Below are 16,381 nucleotides of genomic sequence, written 5' to 3' on the forward strand. Positions count from 1 at the left end.
AACTGGAAATTCCTCAATGCTGGTCATGTTAACAATTCTTTTCCTTCGGTGCAGAGGTTTACACACACAGAAAGCGAAACACAATGCACAGTGTTTATCGGGATTGTTCATGGCTGCTAACTGGACAGCATTAAAGCAAAGAGAAGCTCCCCGTAGTTTGGCAGGGAGTTTGCTGTAGCTCTATCTTACCAACAGAAAGAGTTATATGTCATGTAAATAATTATACAAAGACAAACTGTGTTGTTGCTGTATCCTGACATGTTGTGTGACTCTGTCTGACAGCCGTGTCATCGGGACAGCTGGCGGGGCGCCGACCACGAGGGTCAGGCTGGTCGGGGAACTAGACTGTGGGGAGTGGCGGGTGGTGACCGCCTTCCCCGTCCCCGACCATCCCGGCCCTCGTGGTTTCGGGGTGGGTGGCCGGCCTGCACCCTGGCCTACCAACAACCGTTGGAGGTGAAGCCAGGTAAGTGAACTGTGTGTGTGTGTGTGTGTGTCTGTGTATGTGTGATTTTTTTTTTAAATGTTCATACTTTCTTGATTTAACCAGTTTTAGTTTATTTGTGTTTTATTGCATCATTTGTACATATCGAGCAGTGAATGTTTGTGTTTTTGTATTGACAATACGCTAGTCTGGATCCTTGACTAACATGTATTCCTAATTCAAATTTTGAGAATGATTGAATCATCTTTCATTATCTTCAAATGTTAAAGAAATCCTTTATTCGACCAATTCATTGTAATAGAATGGGTTGGGTTTTTTGTTGTTTTTTTTTGGGGGGGGTGTTTTTTTGTTGTTGAATAAACAGGCTTGATTTCGTTGTTTTCAATTCACAGCATGCCATGGTTTTGTATCAAGAATGACATTATTGAAATTGTAGATAGCTTCCATCAACATAATCTTTCTACATACATTCAACTCAATGTTAGGTTAACATCAGTGCTTTTACCTCACTCAGTGTAAGATGTAGGAATATGAAGATGTGAAAATCAGAAAAACGGCAACTAAAATTGTTTTAGGCATCTGCTTCATTAAGTCGTGCAGTGAACTACAAATTATCCATTGTGAATCAGATTTGATCTCCTGTTTGATGTAGACAGTAATATCTCGATTATTTTGATTTTCGTTTCTTCCTCGGATTGATGAAAACTACATGATGCTAGGTCTGCATGATTTACATGCAGGTAGTATTTCATCATCTGACTGACTGGAAGCTACAATTAAAACCATATCATGGAAACAGATGATGAAATTGTTTCGGAAACACAGCCGACACACAATTCAATGACAATCACTCAATGACATACACACCACTCAGTGACTCAACACTCAGTGACACACCATTCAATGATATTCATACTACTTGGTGACACACCACTCAGTGACAAACCACTCAATGACATTCATACCACTCAGTGGCACACCACCCAGTGACACACCACCCAGTGACATCACTCAATGACAATCATTCAATGACAGACACAACACCCAGTGACACACCACTCAGTGACATCACTCAATGACATTCATACCACTCAGTGGCACACCACCCAGTGACACACCACCCAGTGACATCACTCAGTGACAATCACTCAATGACAGACACAATACCCAGTGACACACCACTCAGTGACATCACTCAATGACATTCATACCACTCAGTGGCACACCACCCAGTGACACACCACTCAGTGACATCACTCAGTGACAATCACTCAATGACAGACACAACACTCAGTGACACACCACTCAGTGACATCACTCAATGACATTCATACCACTCAGTGGCACACCACCCAGTGACACACCACTCAGTGACAATCACTCAATGACAGACACAACACTCAGTGACACCACCCAGTGACACACCACCCAGTGACACACCACTCAGTGACATCACTCAGTGACAATCACTCAATGACAGACACAACACTCAGTGACACACCACTTTAATGACGCACCACTCATTGACACACCACTCAATGACAACGGATGGTGACTAATGTGTGCAGGATCCCCCAGAAAGACCACGACACCAGCAGGTGATGCTCACGATCACTTTCACAACTTCACCCTGAGGATGTCCCATCATCCTCATGACATTTTTGGTTTCCTAAGGCTGATATGCCGGGGGTGGGCAGTGAGGATAAGCTCTCACTGCTCTATAAAATGCTCCCAAGGCGTGCGTCTCAAATAGCCTCTGTCAGCCAAAGCCCAGCTCCTGGCCTTCACGTGGCGGAGCCGTTTCCACTGACAAGGAGAAGGGGCGAAGGCGAGTAACTGGCGCCTTAAAACCAGTTGTCGCTTCGGGCAGATGGTGCTCGTGAGCCTTGGGAGGCAGTCCATCTAGGGGAAGGAAAACCCTGAGTCCAAACCTCCGCTGCCTTGCGGCTACACCTTTTTTTTTCATTGTTTTGATTTTTTTTTTCAATTAAATTTTTTAAAATGTTTTTCTCAAGGCCTGACTAAGCGCGTTGTCCGAACGCAGTGACGTCCCCTTGAGCTACTGATACTGTGTAACTAGATAGTGTTAAATTTTGCAATGAGCTCTAAACTGTTTGCTATCTGTGTTGGCCACATCTTTCGCATCTGCCAAAAAGGGAACTTGGTGGGGTTATTTTTTATTTATCAAGTTTTAAACATTGTCTGGATTCCTAACCTGCACCTGGCGTTATTTGAGACACGTAATTACGGGAAGATAATCATGGGCAGAAAAACTGAATAAACCACTTTACAGCTATTGTGAAAAAATACCCCAGCTGATGTAAGTAGTCTGTTTGGACACATGAATCATTGATGAATTTCTGTTTACCAATTAATACGTTATTGTAAATTGCGGCGACGTGATATTTGAAATTCTGGAGTTTGTGTCATTAATAGAACGTCTGCAGCACTCTAACAAAAACAACAACAACAACAAAAACAAACAACAACAACAAAAGCAACAACAACAGCAACAAAAAATCATAAAAAAGCACTAGCTTCATTTGCCAGTAGAAAATGAAATTGTATAAAAATTATATGTATAATATAACAGGACAGGAAATGAAAAGAAAGAAAGGAAAGGTGACCATCCGTACTTTGGATGTTAACCTTGTGTGTGTGTGAGAGAGAGATTTTTTTTTTTTTTGGTGGTCCCCATCGGGTCGACGTATATGGAGGCAACTATGGTGTTTTTCGTTGCTTTTCTGTAATCAATTGTGTGTGTGTGTGTGTGTGTGTGTGTGTGTGTGTGTGTGTGTGTGTGTGTGTGTGATATTATGTTTTAGTTTTGTGAATAAAAAAAAATATTGAAATTAAATTGTGTGTGTGTGTTTTGTTTGTGGGTGGGTGGGGCGGGGGGGGTGGGGGTGGCGGCGGGCGTATGTGTGTGTGTGCGTGTGCGCGTGCGCGTGTGACAGATTATCATTGGCAATGCTGATATGTCACAGAGAGAGAACGAACGGTTTTATTTTTTATTCCAAAAAAGGCCAAAGCCCCTTACTGAAGGGGTGTGACATAAGTACAAATACTGGAATTATAACTGATACCACAATTATATCATAAACATAATACATCAGCAAATGAAAAGATTATGATGTCATAATGTTAAGTCTCTTCAAGGATTTGTAAATATATATTGCAGTCCATAGAGAGTAGACTATTTCTGGACGAAAACAACACATTTAATCTAAAACTGCAAGGATTATTATAATACTTATATTCAACTGATTTCGATCTAAGGTCAATAAGGGCAGGACACGTTAACAAAAAATGGATCTCATCTTCTCTGTCTGTGTTACATAAACAATATCTTAGTTCACTCTCACCTTTGGACCTGTATCTCATTCGATGACACGCGATGTCAGAAATACCAAATCTAAATCTTGTTAATGCACTTTTAATATACCAGTTCACTCAGTGCAAGGTATGGCTCAATCATATACATGGTCTTAAAGCTAAGTCTATAATAAGCAAATCTGTCACTAGTATACTGGTTCTGCCAGTCCTGCCACCTACAACCAATAACTCTTCGTTTAATGATTTCAAGAACCCTGTCCACTTTTAAAATACCGGTGCAAGGTATGGCTCAATCATATACGTGGTCTTAAAACTAAGTCTATAATAAGCAAATCTGTCACTTACTGGTCCTGCCAGTCCTGCCACTTACAATAAATAACTCTTTGCTTAAATCATTTCAAGAACCCTGGTATACATTGGACACCTTGATTGTCCCATACATAAGAAAACCCATGAGAATTCAGGAAATGACGGACACTTGTAACCCACGTATTTTTACCATTCCTATCCAACTTATACAACGTCTTATAGCTTTACATGGCAACCTATTTTCGTCCATCCGCATTAATTTTAACCAATATTTGATACATCTCATATAGAATTTATATGAATGGGAAACCTCCCCAACTCACCATATACATAATCATTCGGAGTTCGACTGCCTACATTCAAAAAACGTTTAAGTGCGAACAAATGTATTTTTTCAATTTCTGAACCCTTCTCAAATGCCCAGATTTCAGCAGCATATTGCACTATCGACTGAACCTGGGTATCGAACAGTTTAGCAAACAGACTAAAAGATCTACAATCCAGCTTATATATCACATGAAAAATAATCATAGCTGCTTTCTTCGCTCTATTAACTAAATCTTGACATGCTAAACTGAAACTAAGTCTGGTTGGGAAAATAAATCCCAAGATATTTGTAAGCATTTACCACTGTGATACTTTCGCCGCCATAAACCCACCTCTCATTATGTGCTAGATAATCTCCTCAACGAAAAACAATGTTAGTTTTTACCATATTTACCTTCTGTTCAAGTATTGTTGTTGCCATATACAAACTGTTCAGTTGTTGAAGACCAAGTATAGTTGCAGATAATAAAACAATATCATTAGCAAAAAGTGATATAAATAATTCAACCATATCAAAAGTAATACCATGTCGTCCATTCTCAATTATATCCAAAGCAAGTTCATTAACAAAGAACACAAAACTGGACTGCGTATGTCCCCTTGTTTGACACCTCGACTACAGTTAACGAAGTCTGATGATTTAGCCCCAGATCGTATTCTCGCTTTAACTTAATTATACATACTTTTGATACAAGAATACAACTTACCTTTTATTCCATTTTTCGGTAAAACAGGCCACGACAATTTTCTAGAAATGGAGTCAAACGGTTTTTTTCAAATCACCAAAGCAACATATAACTTCCTATTGTAAGCAAATTGTTTCTGGACTGCAGCTAATAATACAGATATATGGTCAATAGTAGAATAGTCTTCTTGAATCCAGCTTGGTATTCCTCAGTTATATTATTCATAATAATCCATTCTTGCAGTCTATTGTTGATAATAGAACCATACAACTTGCTACATATATTACATAAGGAAATACCTCTGTAATTATTCATGTCATTTACATCCCCCTTTTAAAATAAAGGCAAGATCATAGATTCCTTCCAATTTTCCGGATAACAAGCAGTATCAAACAAATGATTAAATAGCTTTACTAAAAAGTAACAATGTTCTCTCCAGAATTCTTAAAAAACAACAACAACAAACAAACAAACAAACAAAGAAAAAACACTCACCAATAAGACCAGCTGGACCTGTTGATTTGCCATTTTTCATTCTTCTGATTGCATGTAACACTTCATCTCTTGATATTGCTGTCATACACATACTGTTCATCAACATCCACAACTTCTTCCTCACTAATTTCTTCATCATTATTTTCTAATATATTTTTGAAGTGTCGAAACACATTCATCAACAGTAATATCATTCAAAGGTTGTGATTTCTTTTTCATTATTTTGTGAAGTTTTTATACTCACGTCTTGCAAAGCACAACCTTATCATTCACATCCAGTGTTTTTCTATATGTTCTTGAAAGTTTGCGTACATTATATCTTTCTTTTCGATATTCATGATCAAACCAGTCCTTTTGTTTAATTTGTATATTTACAGGTATTCTTTTCAACATATTATATGCTTGTTCTTTAATAATGCCATTAAAACTATTCAAAGCATCATTAACATTTACGCTGATTAGAACTTCAGCGGCAGAAAGCTTCTGCTGTATCTCATGTGAATTCATGGAATTGAAGAAGTGCTGACTAAATTCTTCTTTCCAACAATATTTAACAATGCATTGTTTTTCATCAGTATGTAAATTTCTGTTGCATTTCGATTCATTTTGCTTATCTATACATAATACAAGAGGTAGATGGTCTGATTCAATCCGCTCCACCACACTGAGTGTTAATTTGTCGTTAATGGATTCAAAAGCATTCATAGACGCTACGAAATAATCATCGACACAACTGCCTTGATCAGATATGTATGTGAAACGACCTTCACGGTCGCCATTACATACTCCATTTAGAATATGTTGTCCCAATAAAGTGCACATGTTCAATACTTTCTTTCCATAAGTGTTTAAAGCCTTGTCTTCAGAACACCTTAATTGACTATAATCGATATCATCATCAGTTTTATAACTAACATTCGTTTTCAAGAAAAACATCAGGAAATATATCTGAAGTTCTTGCATTTAAATCACCACACAACAACATATCAACATCACCAAAAGACAACAACCTATCAACAACGCATTCTTCCAACATATCAATGCCACTATCAAACTCATACATAGAAGAAAAAGGTGCATGTTCAGATCGTACAAAAGTACATACAAGTAAAACATTCTTACAAAAACCAAAGAAATCTTTGTCAAGCAAAAATGATAAACAATAATCACTGTCACACTCGATCTGGTGCACATGCGAAACCAAAGACTTACGAACAAGGCAAATTATTCCCCCTGAACATCTTCCGTGTTGTTTTAGCTGAACTGCAGGTTTGACAAACAAGGTGTAATCTTTAAACACGATGGAGTCAAATTTCTCTGCATAAGTTTCAAGCAGGCAAACAAAATCAAACATGGAAACAAACCGTATGGATTCCACGTCATCTAATTTTGAACACAAACTACACACATTCTAAAGAAGAAAAGATAACTTATTTTCAAGTGAATCAAAGTATCCATGCTGTTTAGAAAAATGATCATTACCCAACCCGCTTAGCTCACTGCTATCACCACCCTCTGCCACATCATTTACATGGTCATCACAACCTTCACTGGACTTACTGCCATCTAAAGAACCATCCACTCCACCGCCGACTGTATCGATCTTGCCCTCCCCATCCACACCATCCCCAGTCTGACCACTTACAACACTGTCAACACCATCATCACAGTCATTCACACGCACTGCCGTTGATTCACTCATTCTGTCATTGTATTTGAAAAAAATACATGAAAAATGTCTTGTGTCAATGGACATATCATTGCCAAAAGGGTGGCCACAATCCTATTTTCTCTCCAGTATAGCATCTCCTCCCTCTGATAAAAAGTACTTTTTACTGTCAACAATGAGATGATTGTATACCATTGACACCTTGTGACCCATCTTTCTCTTTTCTTGCATAAATTTTGACAGTGTTTTCCTTATTTCCCTGGTCCCCTTAGAAAAGTCCTCCCCAATGAAAATGTTTGTTCCCTTAAGTTTGTTTTTGGTTTTGAGGATTTTAACCTTGTCATTATATGTGCATCACTGTCTGCTCTCCAATATAATATAATACAGTCTCTCACGCAAAATGCGTGACAAACCAGAGCGACTATGCAACACGTCCACACTCTCGACTGAGAGAGAGAGAGAGAGAGAGAGAGAGGTCAGTCTTCTTATTTGTTCGAAATATAAAGCCTGACAAAATCAAAATTGTCTTAAATGGGGGAACAAAAGATAAATATACACATGCACAAAATCGCGCGAGCACGCATGCGTGCACGTGCACGTGCACGCACGCACGTGCGCATGCGCACACACACACACACTTGTAAACGTACTAGTGTCCCCTTCAGTCCACAGATTTGTTTGTTTTTAGACAAGGAGTGCCAGGACAAAGTGAAACATTCATTCGTGTGAAGTGTCCAGGCGGGTAGTTTAGAATTGGGGCCTTTGAATGCTCTGGATTGTCACCGGCTCAGGCCAATTAACTCTGTCACTGGGTTGTAGGTGTTGTCTTGTCCTTCAGACAAAACTCCGGTCATTGTGAGTGGGTCACTTGTGGAGGGTTATAAACCTTTTGACTTAGTGTACTGACTGTCTTTCATACAGTCTCTAGAAAGACACATCAGCTCTCCGTTGTTTTTCTATCATCTTCTTGGGATTGTACTTCTGACACGACATCCTTTCAGTCCACGTGTTTCCTCTGTTTCAGTGTTGTTGTTTTCAGTCATTCTTCGTAATTAGTTTTAAGGTCCAATGGCTGGGGATGTGTGAAGTCTTCCGATGGTATAGATGTGTGTCACTTTCTGTAGCTGGAGAATGAATGGATGCTTTTTGGGTGTTCTTTTTCCACGCTTATTTTCTTTATTTCTCTGTCTTCCTCAGAATATTTTTTGGTATACTTGTTTGCTTCTTTTACATTACGATTTTTTCCCATTTCCCACCCGCACCTTGCCTATAGCCCACGCTTTCTCGTACTTTGAGAGAACATGGGGTGCGGGGGATGGGGTTGGTGCTTCCACGCTTTTTCTCACTTTACAAGAAGACGGATAATGCCTCCCCCCCCCCCCCCCCCTTCAACTTTTTCTAAAAGTGAGAGAAACCATGGGACTGTGAGAAAGTGTGGTCATCCCCCTCCCACGTTTTCTCTCAATTGCGAGAAAGCGTGTTGGGCAGGGGGCAGTGATGACTGTGTGACGACTGTGTTGTTACTGTGGTCACAGACCAGATAACTGTGTTATTACTGTGGTGACCAGTGACGACTGTGGTCACTGACCAGTAATGACTGTGTTGTTACTGTGGTCACTGACCAGATGACTGCGTTATTACTGTGGTGACCAGTGACGACTGTGGTCACTGACCAGTAATGACTGTGTTGTTACTGTGGTCACTGACCAGTGATGATGACTGTGTTGTTAGGTCACTGACCAGTGGTGACTGTGTTGAAGCAAACATGTACTTCGGCGCCACTGGGAGTCTGATGCCGAGTCGTCAGCAGTCTTCACTGTGCCCACCTGGAGGCTCAGGAAGACCTTGGAGATCATCTGGCTCCAGGGTACACGAGCTCCAGGTGTTGGTGGTATCGCCTTGCCGTGGAGTACACCCACAAGTAATTTTCACTCTGTGTGTCAGTTTGCTGTATAGCTAAAAAAGAGTTATGTGTCATGTAAATAATTATACAAAGACAAACTGTGTTGTTGCTGTATCCTGACGTGTTGTGTGACTCTGTCTGACAGCTGTGTCATCAGGACAACTGGCAGAGCACAGACCAAAAGGGTCAAGGTGGTCAGGGAGCTGGAGTGGCGGGTGGTGACCGCCTTCCCCATCCCGGCTCTCGTGGTTTCGGGGTGGGTGGCCAACCTGCACCCTGGCCAACCAACAACCCGTTGGAGGTGAAGCGAGGTAGGTGAACTGTGTGTGTGTGATTAAAAAAAAAAATCACACTTTTTTGTTTTAACTGGCTCTCGTGGTTGGTGGACGACCTGTTTCTTAGCCAACCAACAACCGTTGGATTTAGTGTGGATAACTGGTGTCTTGCCTGGTTCACAAACACACAGTTTAAATGAATTTTGGTAGATGAAGTGTGTGTGTTTATATATTCATATATAATAATTGTGGTGTTGATTTAAGAATAGCTTTCTGAGCAATAATTTGTAGCAATAATTTGTTGCTTGATTATCGTTACATTGAAAAAATAAAGTCGAAACACACTACTTGGTGACCTGGGTTTGTAAACATTTTTCAGTTTTGGCTATCATTGCAAGAAATAAGATGATTAAAATAATAAAATGATTCAAGATTAAGTGAAACCAGCATTTCCAGCTAATTTGATTTAAAACGTGGAATAATATTTCGAAATTTTGATCCTAAAATGATTCTATACGGCCGAAATTGCATCCATTTATGTGATATATAATAATCTATTCAAGGGACATAACTTAGTCAAAGCACAAAATACTTTCGGTTTGTTTTCAACAGTCTTTTACACTTCACCCACCATCTAGATTAGACTACTTTAACTCTCTCCTCGCTGGTCTCCCTGATAATAAACAAAATGAATTTCAACGCATTCGGAATGATGCAGCCCGACTCGTGTTCTGTAATCCCATGCATAAGACTGAGTGCAACATCACTGCTCCGTCAGGACACTTCACTGGCTTCCTGCGGAAGTTAGAATCCAGCACAAGTTTTTTTTTTACTCTCCTTTTAGTGCCTGTATCATAAAAATATGCCACTTTATTTTCTCTATCCAAGCGTCGGGGTAAGGAGAACGCCATGGGTCACACAAGAAACAATGTAGAAGTCCTGATGACACTTTACCTACAGGTACACTGCACACTGCGACACATGCATATACCTGCACTGTGAAACCTGTGTGTTTTCAGCCACACGCACTGTGCACCATGATATTTTATCACTGTAGAACCCCTACCCACTATATGGATATTTACCACAATGCTGAAAAGTTCTCTAGTTTGCCACAATTATTTTCCAATGCCATTGTTATATTTCTTCATCATCTGGGGGTTTAGTAACCTTGAACTTTCATGTTTAACACTGCCCTTCTGCCAGTACTCTTTCCAATCATATTCACCGTCATATCTAACACTGCTTTACCATCATATTCACCGTCATGTCAAACCCTGCTTTACCATCATCTTCACCGTCATGTCAAACATTGCTTTACCATCATCTTCACCGTCATCACAATCACTGCTTTACCATCATCTTCACCGTCATGCCCGATACTGCTTTACCATCATCTTCACCGTCATGTCAATCACTGCTTTATCCCCCCCCCCCCCCCCCCGACCCCACCACCACCCCTCCAAAAAACGACTCATACCAGTTCAAACAAGGGCCATAACCCGAGCTCTCTTACCCCCCCCCCCTCTCTCTCTCTCTCTCTCTCTCTCTCTCTATATATATATATATATATCTTAAACAGGCCCCCTACTTGATTCATTCTCATTATTTTTTGTCATCTTGTGTGTGTGTGTGTGTGTGTGTGTGTGTGTGTGTGTGTGTGTGTGTGTTCTGTTTTTGTATTATTATTATTAGTAGTAGTATCATTATCATTATTACTAGTAGTAGTAGTAGTAGTATCATTATTTTCATTATTATCAATATACATAAATGAAGTACCTGAAAGTATATAAAGCATATGCAAAATATTTGCAAATGATACTAAACTTTACGGCAATGCACAAAATAATACTCACACTACAAAAGGACTTATATAAGTTAGAGGACTGGTCTGATAGATGGAATCTATATTTTAACTTATCAAAGTGTAAAGTAATGCACATAGGGGAAAAAAACAGAAAACAAATACCATATGAAAATAGAAGACACCACACAGGACATTGAGAAATGTCAAAGTGAGAAAGCTCTTAGCATAACTTTTGATAATTAATTATCATTTGTCATACATATACAGAATATGATAAATACAGCCAACCAGATGATGGGAATGATTAAGAGAACGTTTACCTATTTAGATAAAGATATCCAGAAAACAAATACCATATGATAATAGAAGACACCACACTGGACATTGAGAAATGTCATAATGAGAAAGATCTTGCCATAACTTTTGATAATTAATAATCATTTGACATTTATTTCTACAGTACCCTTGTATCTCCAACGTACTGCTCAACCCGCATTGCACGTTCAATTTCAGACAGAAGTTACCGATGAAGCCATTGATTTTGTTTGTTTGTTTGTTTGGGTGACCAAGACCCGATGCACAGACACGTCACTGCCGCCGTTTCCTTCTTTACGAGGGCGAGCAAAAACTTGGGCGACGTCCCAGTGTGAGAGGAAGAAAAAGAAGAAATGAAAAAGCGAAACCAAAATATAAACACACACATGCGCGCGCGCGCGCATTAGCTTCCGAACGTTTTCAGTCTAAAGACAATCATTTGTATCAAGTTTTGCAACTCCAACGGGAGATAAAGTGCTCTCCCTTCAACAGCATGGTTCGCGTAAAGAACAGGTGGATTTTTAGTTTTAATCATTGGCGTTTTGATTCAGTGAAATTGATTAAGTTAATCGATATATAAATGCGTGCTTTATCAGTGCAGTTTTATACCTGTAGACTGTTTACTCATGAGCCTCCTTATTTGGAAATCTTCAGGAAAAACACAGAGCGTTTTTTCTTCGTGCTTTGAGCGTTTTTGTTTCTGTTTTATACGTGACTGTAGTAGTCTCAGTCTGAGCGTTCTGGTGGGGGCTGTGGCGATTTTTTTTCAATCTTTTTCTTTTACCCTTTTAACCAATTATACTAAAATGTTTCACTACGGTCATGAATTAGCTGATGCCTCTGCCGTGGTGTGTGTACGCTGGGTGCATGTTAATATTTCCTAACGCAGATTCCACTTACGATTTTTTTTTCATCTCCAGCATGCAGTGTGGTGTGGATGTGAGTGTGTTCGTGTGTGTGTTTGTGCGCGTGAGTGTGTGTGTGTGTGGGGGGGGTATTTTTGTTGTGTGTGTGTGTGATTTTTCATACCTGCAATTAGTAGTATTGTCTTGGTGTATACTGTAGTATAGATAGACATGTATGTGTTGTTTTTTCATGTGCAGAGGTATGTTATTATGCACTATTGTATATGTCTTGTTTCATATGCTGCGCTTAGAGCCCATTACATGGGGAGTTTGCACCACATAAGTACTATCTATTATTATTATTATCATGTATTGAACCTTGCACTGTTGCAGTCAATTGGGAAAACCTAACACATCATCACTTGCCATTCTGATGTTGATCTGTATTCAGAAAAAAGAAAGTTATATAAATTACAAATTGATCAAAAGAAAAATGACGGCTTTTTTTTCCAGTGAATTGTAGGTTTTATTATGATGTCAGATTGTGCATTCAGTTCTCCTGGGATTCATATATCGATAACATCATATAATTACCTGAGCATGCCTCATTTCCATGGGAGAGAGAGACTAAGAGCAAGATGTTGTAAGTGCAATAACCAGCAATGTTTGACCATTTGATCCGTACCATAAACTTGATGATACAGTAAATGAATGAAGGTAGGAGAGGTGTATGAGAAAGTGGAACTCGCACAGTTGATTAATGTTGAACCTGATTTGTGGCAGATACTTCCTGGTGGAAATCAAATACGCTGACCAGCGTCGCTTGCAGAGGAATGTGTCCAGTGAAGCGGTGTACAAATCAGTACGACAGGCCGTCCAAGATTCCTATGGAGACTACGGTGTTGGTGCCCTGAAAGACAGCCTGATGGGTAAGATATAATGTAAAGTTTGTCTCATTATTCTACCCTACAGTTAACAGTTTGCTTCTTCTTTTCTTTTTCTTTTTTTTTGTCTTTTTTTTTCTTCGATTTTTTTTTCTGTGCTGCCTTCTGGTTGTGTATACAATGTGTCATTGTCTGTCTGTGTCTGTGTCTGTGTCCAATCAAGTAGGAAGAGTATTATGTTCAACATGTAAGTGCACATGTATATGTTGAGTGTGGATGTGAAGAGTACTGTAAATAACTATGTTGGGTTCTGTTGTTAGCATGTGGGTTGGTGTTTGCGTATAAATCTGTGTGTACATGTGAATGAGTGTTTGTATTCATGTATGGTATCACATAACAAACACAATAATGAGTACATGACTTTAGTCAGTGAAGGTTAAAATTGTGGAAGGAGGGGATGGTGTTCCGCCTTTGTGTGCCAAGCCCTAGACACAGTAGATATGAATTTACTGCCCAGATGGCCATATTAGGCTTTGAGGCCATTAATCTTTTGACTGTCTATGTTCAAGTTAGTTATTAAATTATCCTTTGGCAAAACAATTTTTTTTTTAAAGGATGGAATGGTCTGAGACATGTCCTCGGTTAATGTGCATGTGTTATAGATCAAATGACTGATTATATGCCTAATTATTTCCAGGCTTTTTCTTTTATCTCAAGTCATACAGGATCAATATTTACTGTTTTTCAGTCCTGATATATGCCCATGTCTAGTCAGATGGGCTCTATGCAACAATGATGTAAGCAGGTTCTCATGCATGTCATTTCAGTTAAGTACCTGAACGCAGACACCAATCTGGTAATCATCCGGGCCAAGCGGGATCACCATCACATGGCACAAGCTGCCTTCACCTGTATTAAAAAGATTGGAGATCATGACTGCTATCTCCATACCCTGCACATAGGAGGTAAGATTGGAGATCATGTGATCATGGCAAGCCCTTTCTCAGTGTTTCATTGCAGGTTGTTGTAGTTGTCCCCCTGAAAACAGAGTATGGCTGCCTACATGGCTGGGTATAAACGGTCATACACATAAAAGCCCACTCGTGTACATAAGAGTGAACATGGGAGTTGCAGCCCACAAATGCAGAAGAAGAAGTTGTAGTTGTTTTCTGTGACAGCAGCATGTCATGAGAAGGGTTTTTAATTTAAATAGTTTAAAATTTTCTGATGAAATTTTTGCACGAACTCTGTAGGAGGTAACATAGGAGATCATGACTGCTGGGGTGGGCATTTACAGTTAAAAGGAAATTTTCTATCTAAAATTACGTTTAAATAACATACTTACCGTGACCCAACTAGTGCAGACTCCGGCAGGGGTCTGACATTCCTGTCCTGTGCAAACTATCCGCCCATGCGGAGCAGACGAAACTACGGCCGATAACCTCCCGGAAGTAGGTAACCTCCCCTTTGTCCCGCTGGTTATCGCCCTCTTTTGACGGCAATATGCTAAAAAATATTTTACACTTTGCACAGAGATGGGGGATAGTATATACTTTTTTTTTTTCTTTTTCTTTTTTTGATTACATGTAAGTTTGAGAGATGAGTGAACTTAGAGAAAAGAAAGTATTTTTTTTCTTTTCATTTTTCGCTCCATATTTCAAGAATTTTTTTCAGCAGACAGCCCAGCAGACTGTCAGTTGTGTGCCTTCTGTTTCAGGAACCATTCGGGCATGTCAGAAATTCCTGATCAAGCACCACCGTCGTCATCTGCCAGTCCCATAGACTGTGTGTGTAACACAATAGCCATGTCAGTATATGTGGTGTTTGTATGAACATGGTGTGTGCAGGGGTTGGTGTGTATTTATGTATGTGCAAGATTCATAAGTCTGTGTTCACAAGTTATGTCCATGCATGTGGTGCATTTGTAAATATGGTGTGTGTGTGTTTTCGCAAGAGCTCGAAAGTTTGTGTACATAACAATCATGTCCATGTATGTGGTGCATTTGTGAATGTGGTGTGTGTGTGTGCAGCTCGAAAGACAACGTAACATATACATGTGTATAATGCTAGTGATGCGTTTGTGAATATATATTTTGTGTGTGTGTGTGTGCTGGTGTTGGAAAGTCTGTACTTAACAGCTATAAGTAAATGTGGTGCATTTGTGAAAAGTGTTTGTGTGTGTGTGTGTGTGTGCATAATCTCAAAAGTCAGTGTGAAAACTGTTTGCATAGAAGTGGTGCATTTGTAAATATGGTATGTGTATATATTTGTGAGTGCAGAAGTTGAAAATAGACAATAAACCAATGAGAAGAAAAGTTCAGAAGTCTGTTCATGTAACTGCTGTGTGCAAATGTATGGTATATATTTTTGTGAATACAGTGTGTATGTGTGTGTTGGTGTGCAGAAGCTTGAAAGTCTGTATGTAGCTTCGCAGAGTACTCTTTACAAAGAAATTTTCATGTGACTTTTTATGACAGAAACATCACCCAGAGCGTAACTCCATAGTCCCCTGCGACCTAATGACACATACTACTTCCACTACTTGATTATTTCACTGAGTTTGTGATAATAATGATGTTAATAAAAACTGGGTGACTACATTTTATATGTGCTGAACAGTCTGGCGTATTGCAGCAAAAATACACACACATGTATTCCACTTTTCCTCTTCTTTTCTTTTTTTTTTTTTTTTTTTTTTTTCTGACAACTCATCCTTCCCCCACCCTCCCAAACAGTTCCAGTTTCTCAAGGAGACATCATTGCATTTGGACAAATCCGTACACACTACACATCTGCTATGCAGATGGCCGACAACAGCATATTCCAATGCACTGGTCAGGCTTTTAGTGTATGCACATATATAGTGTATTTGTGGATTTCTTCTACAGCATTTTGCCAGAGGACAACAATCTTGACATTGGTTTTCAGTGCTCAAAGTGCGTGCTGCACGTGGGACCTCAGTTTATTGTCTCATCTGAATGACTATATACTTGGTTTGATTTTCCATGAGAACAGGAATCGAACCGACATCTTCAGGGACATTGTATTGGAAGACCAACGTCTTAACCATTCTGCCACCTTCCTC

General features: G+C 39.5%; 1 protein-coding gene across 1 annotated transcript; it reads left to right on the forward strand.

Annotated features, from left to right (window-relative positions):
• The first annotated feature begins 11,975 nt into the window (after nucleotides 1–11,975).
• Nucleotides 11,976–15,601, forward strand: LOC143295007 (ribonuclease P/MRP protein subunit POP5-like). Its single transcript, XM_076606540.1, has 4 exons — nucleotides 11,976–12,080; nucleotides 13,196–13,341; nucleotides 14,124–14,261; nucleotides 15,014–15,601. Exons 1-4 carry the CDS (start codon nucleotides 12,061–12,063, stop codon nucleotides 15,076–15,078), a joined length of 369 nt encoding a protein of 122 aa, XP_076462655.1. The 5' UTR covers nucleotides 11,976–12,060; the 3' UTR covers nucleotides 15,079–15,601.
• Nucleotides 15,602–16,381: the final 780 nt, after the last annotated feature.

This window comes from Babylonia areolata, chromosome 20 (genome assembly GCF_041734735.1).
Source record: "Babylonia areolata isolate BAREFJ2019XMU chromosome 20, ASM4173473v1, whole genome shotgun sequence".
In the NCBI taxonomy this organism is placed as follows: domain Eukaryota; kingdom Metazoa; phylum Mollusca; class Gastropoda; order Neogastropoda; family Buccinidae; genus Babylonia; species Babylonia areolata.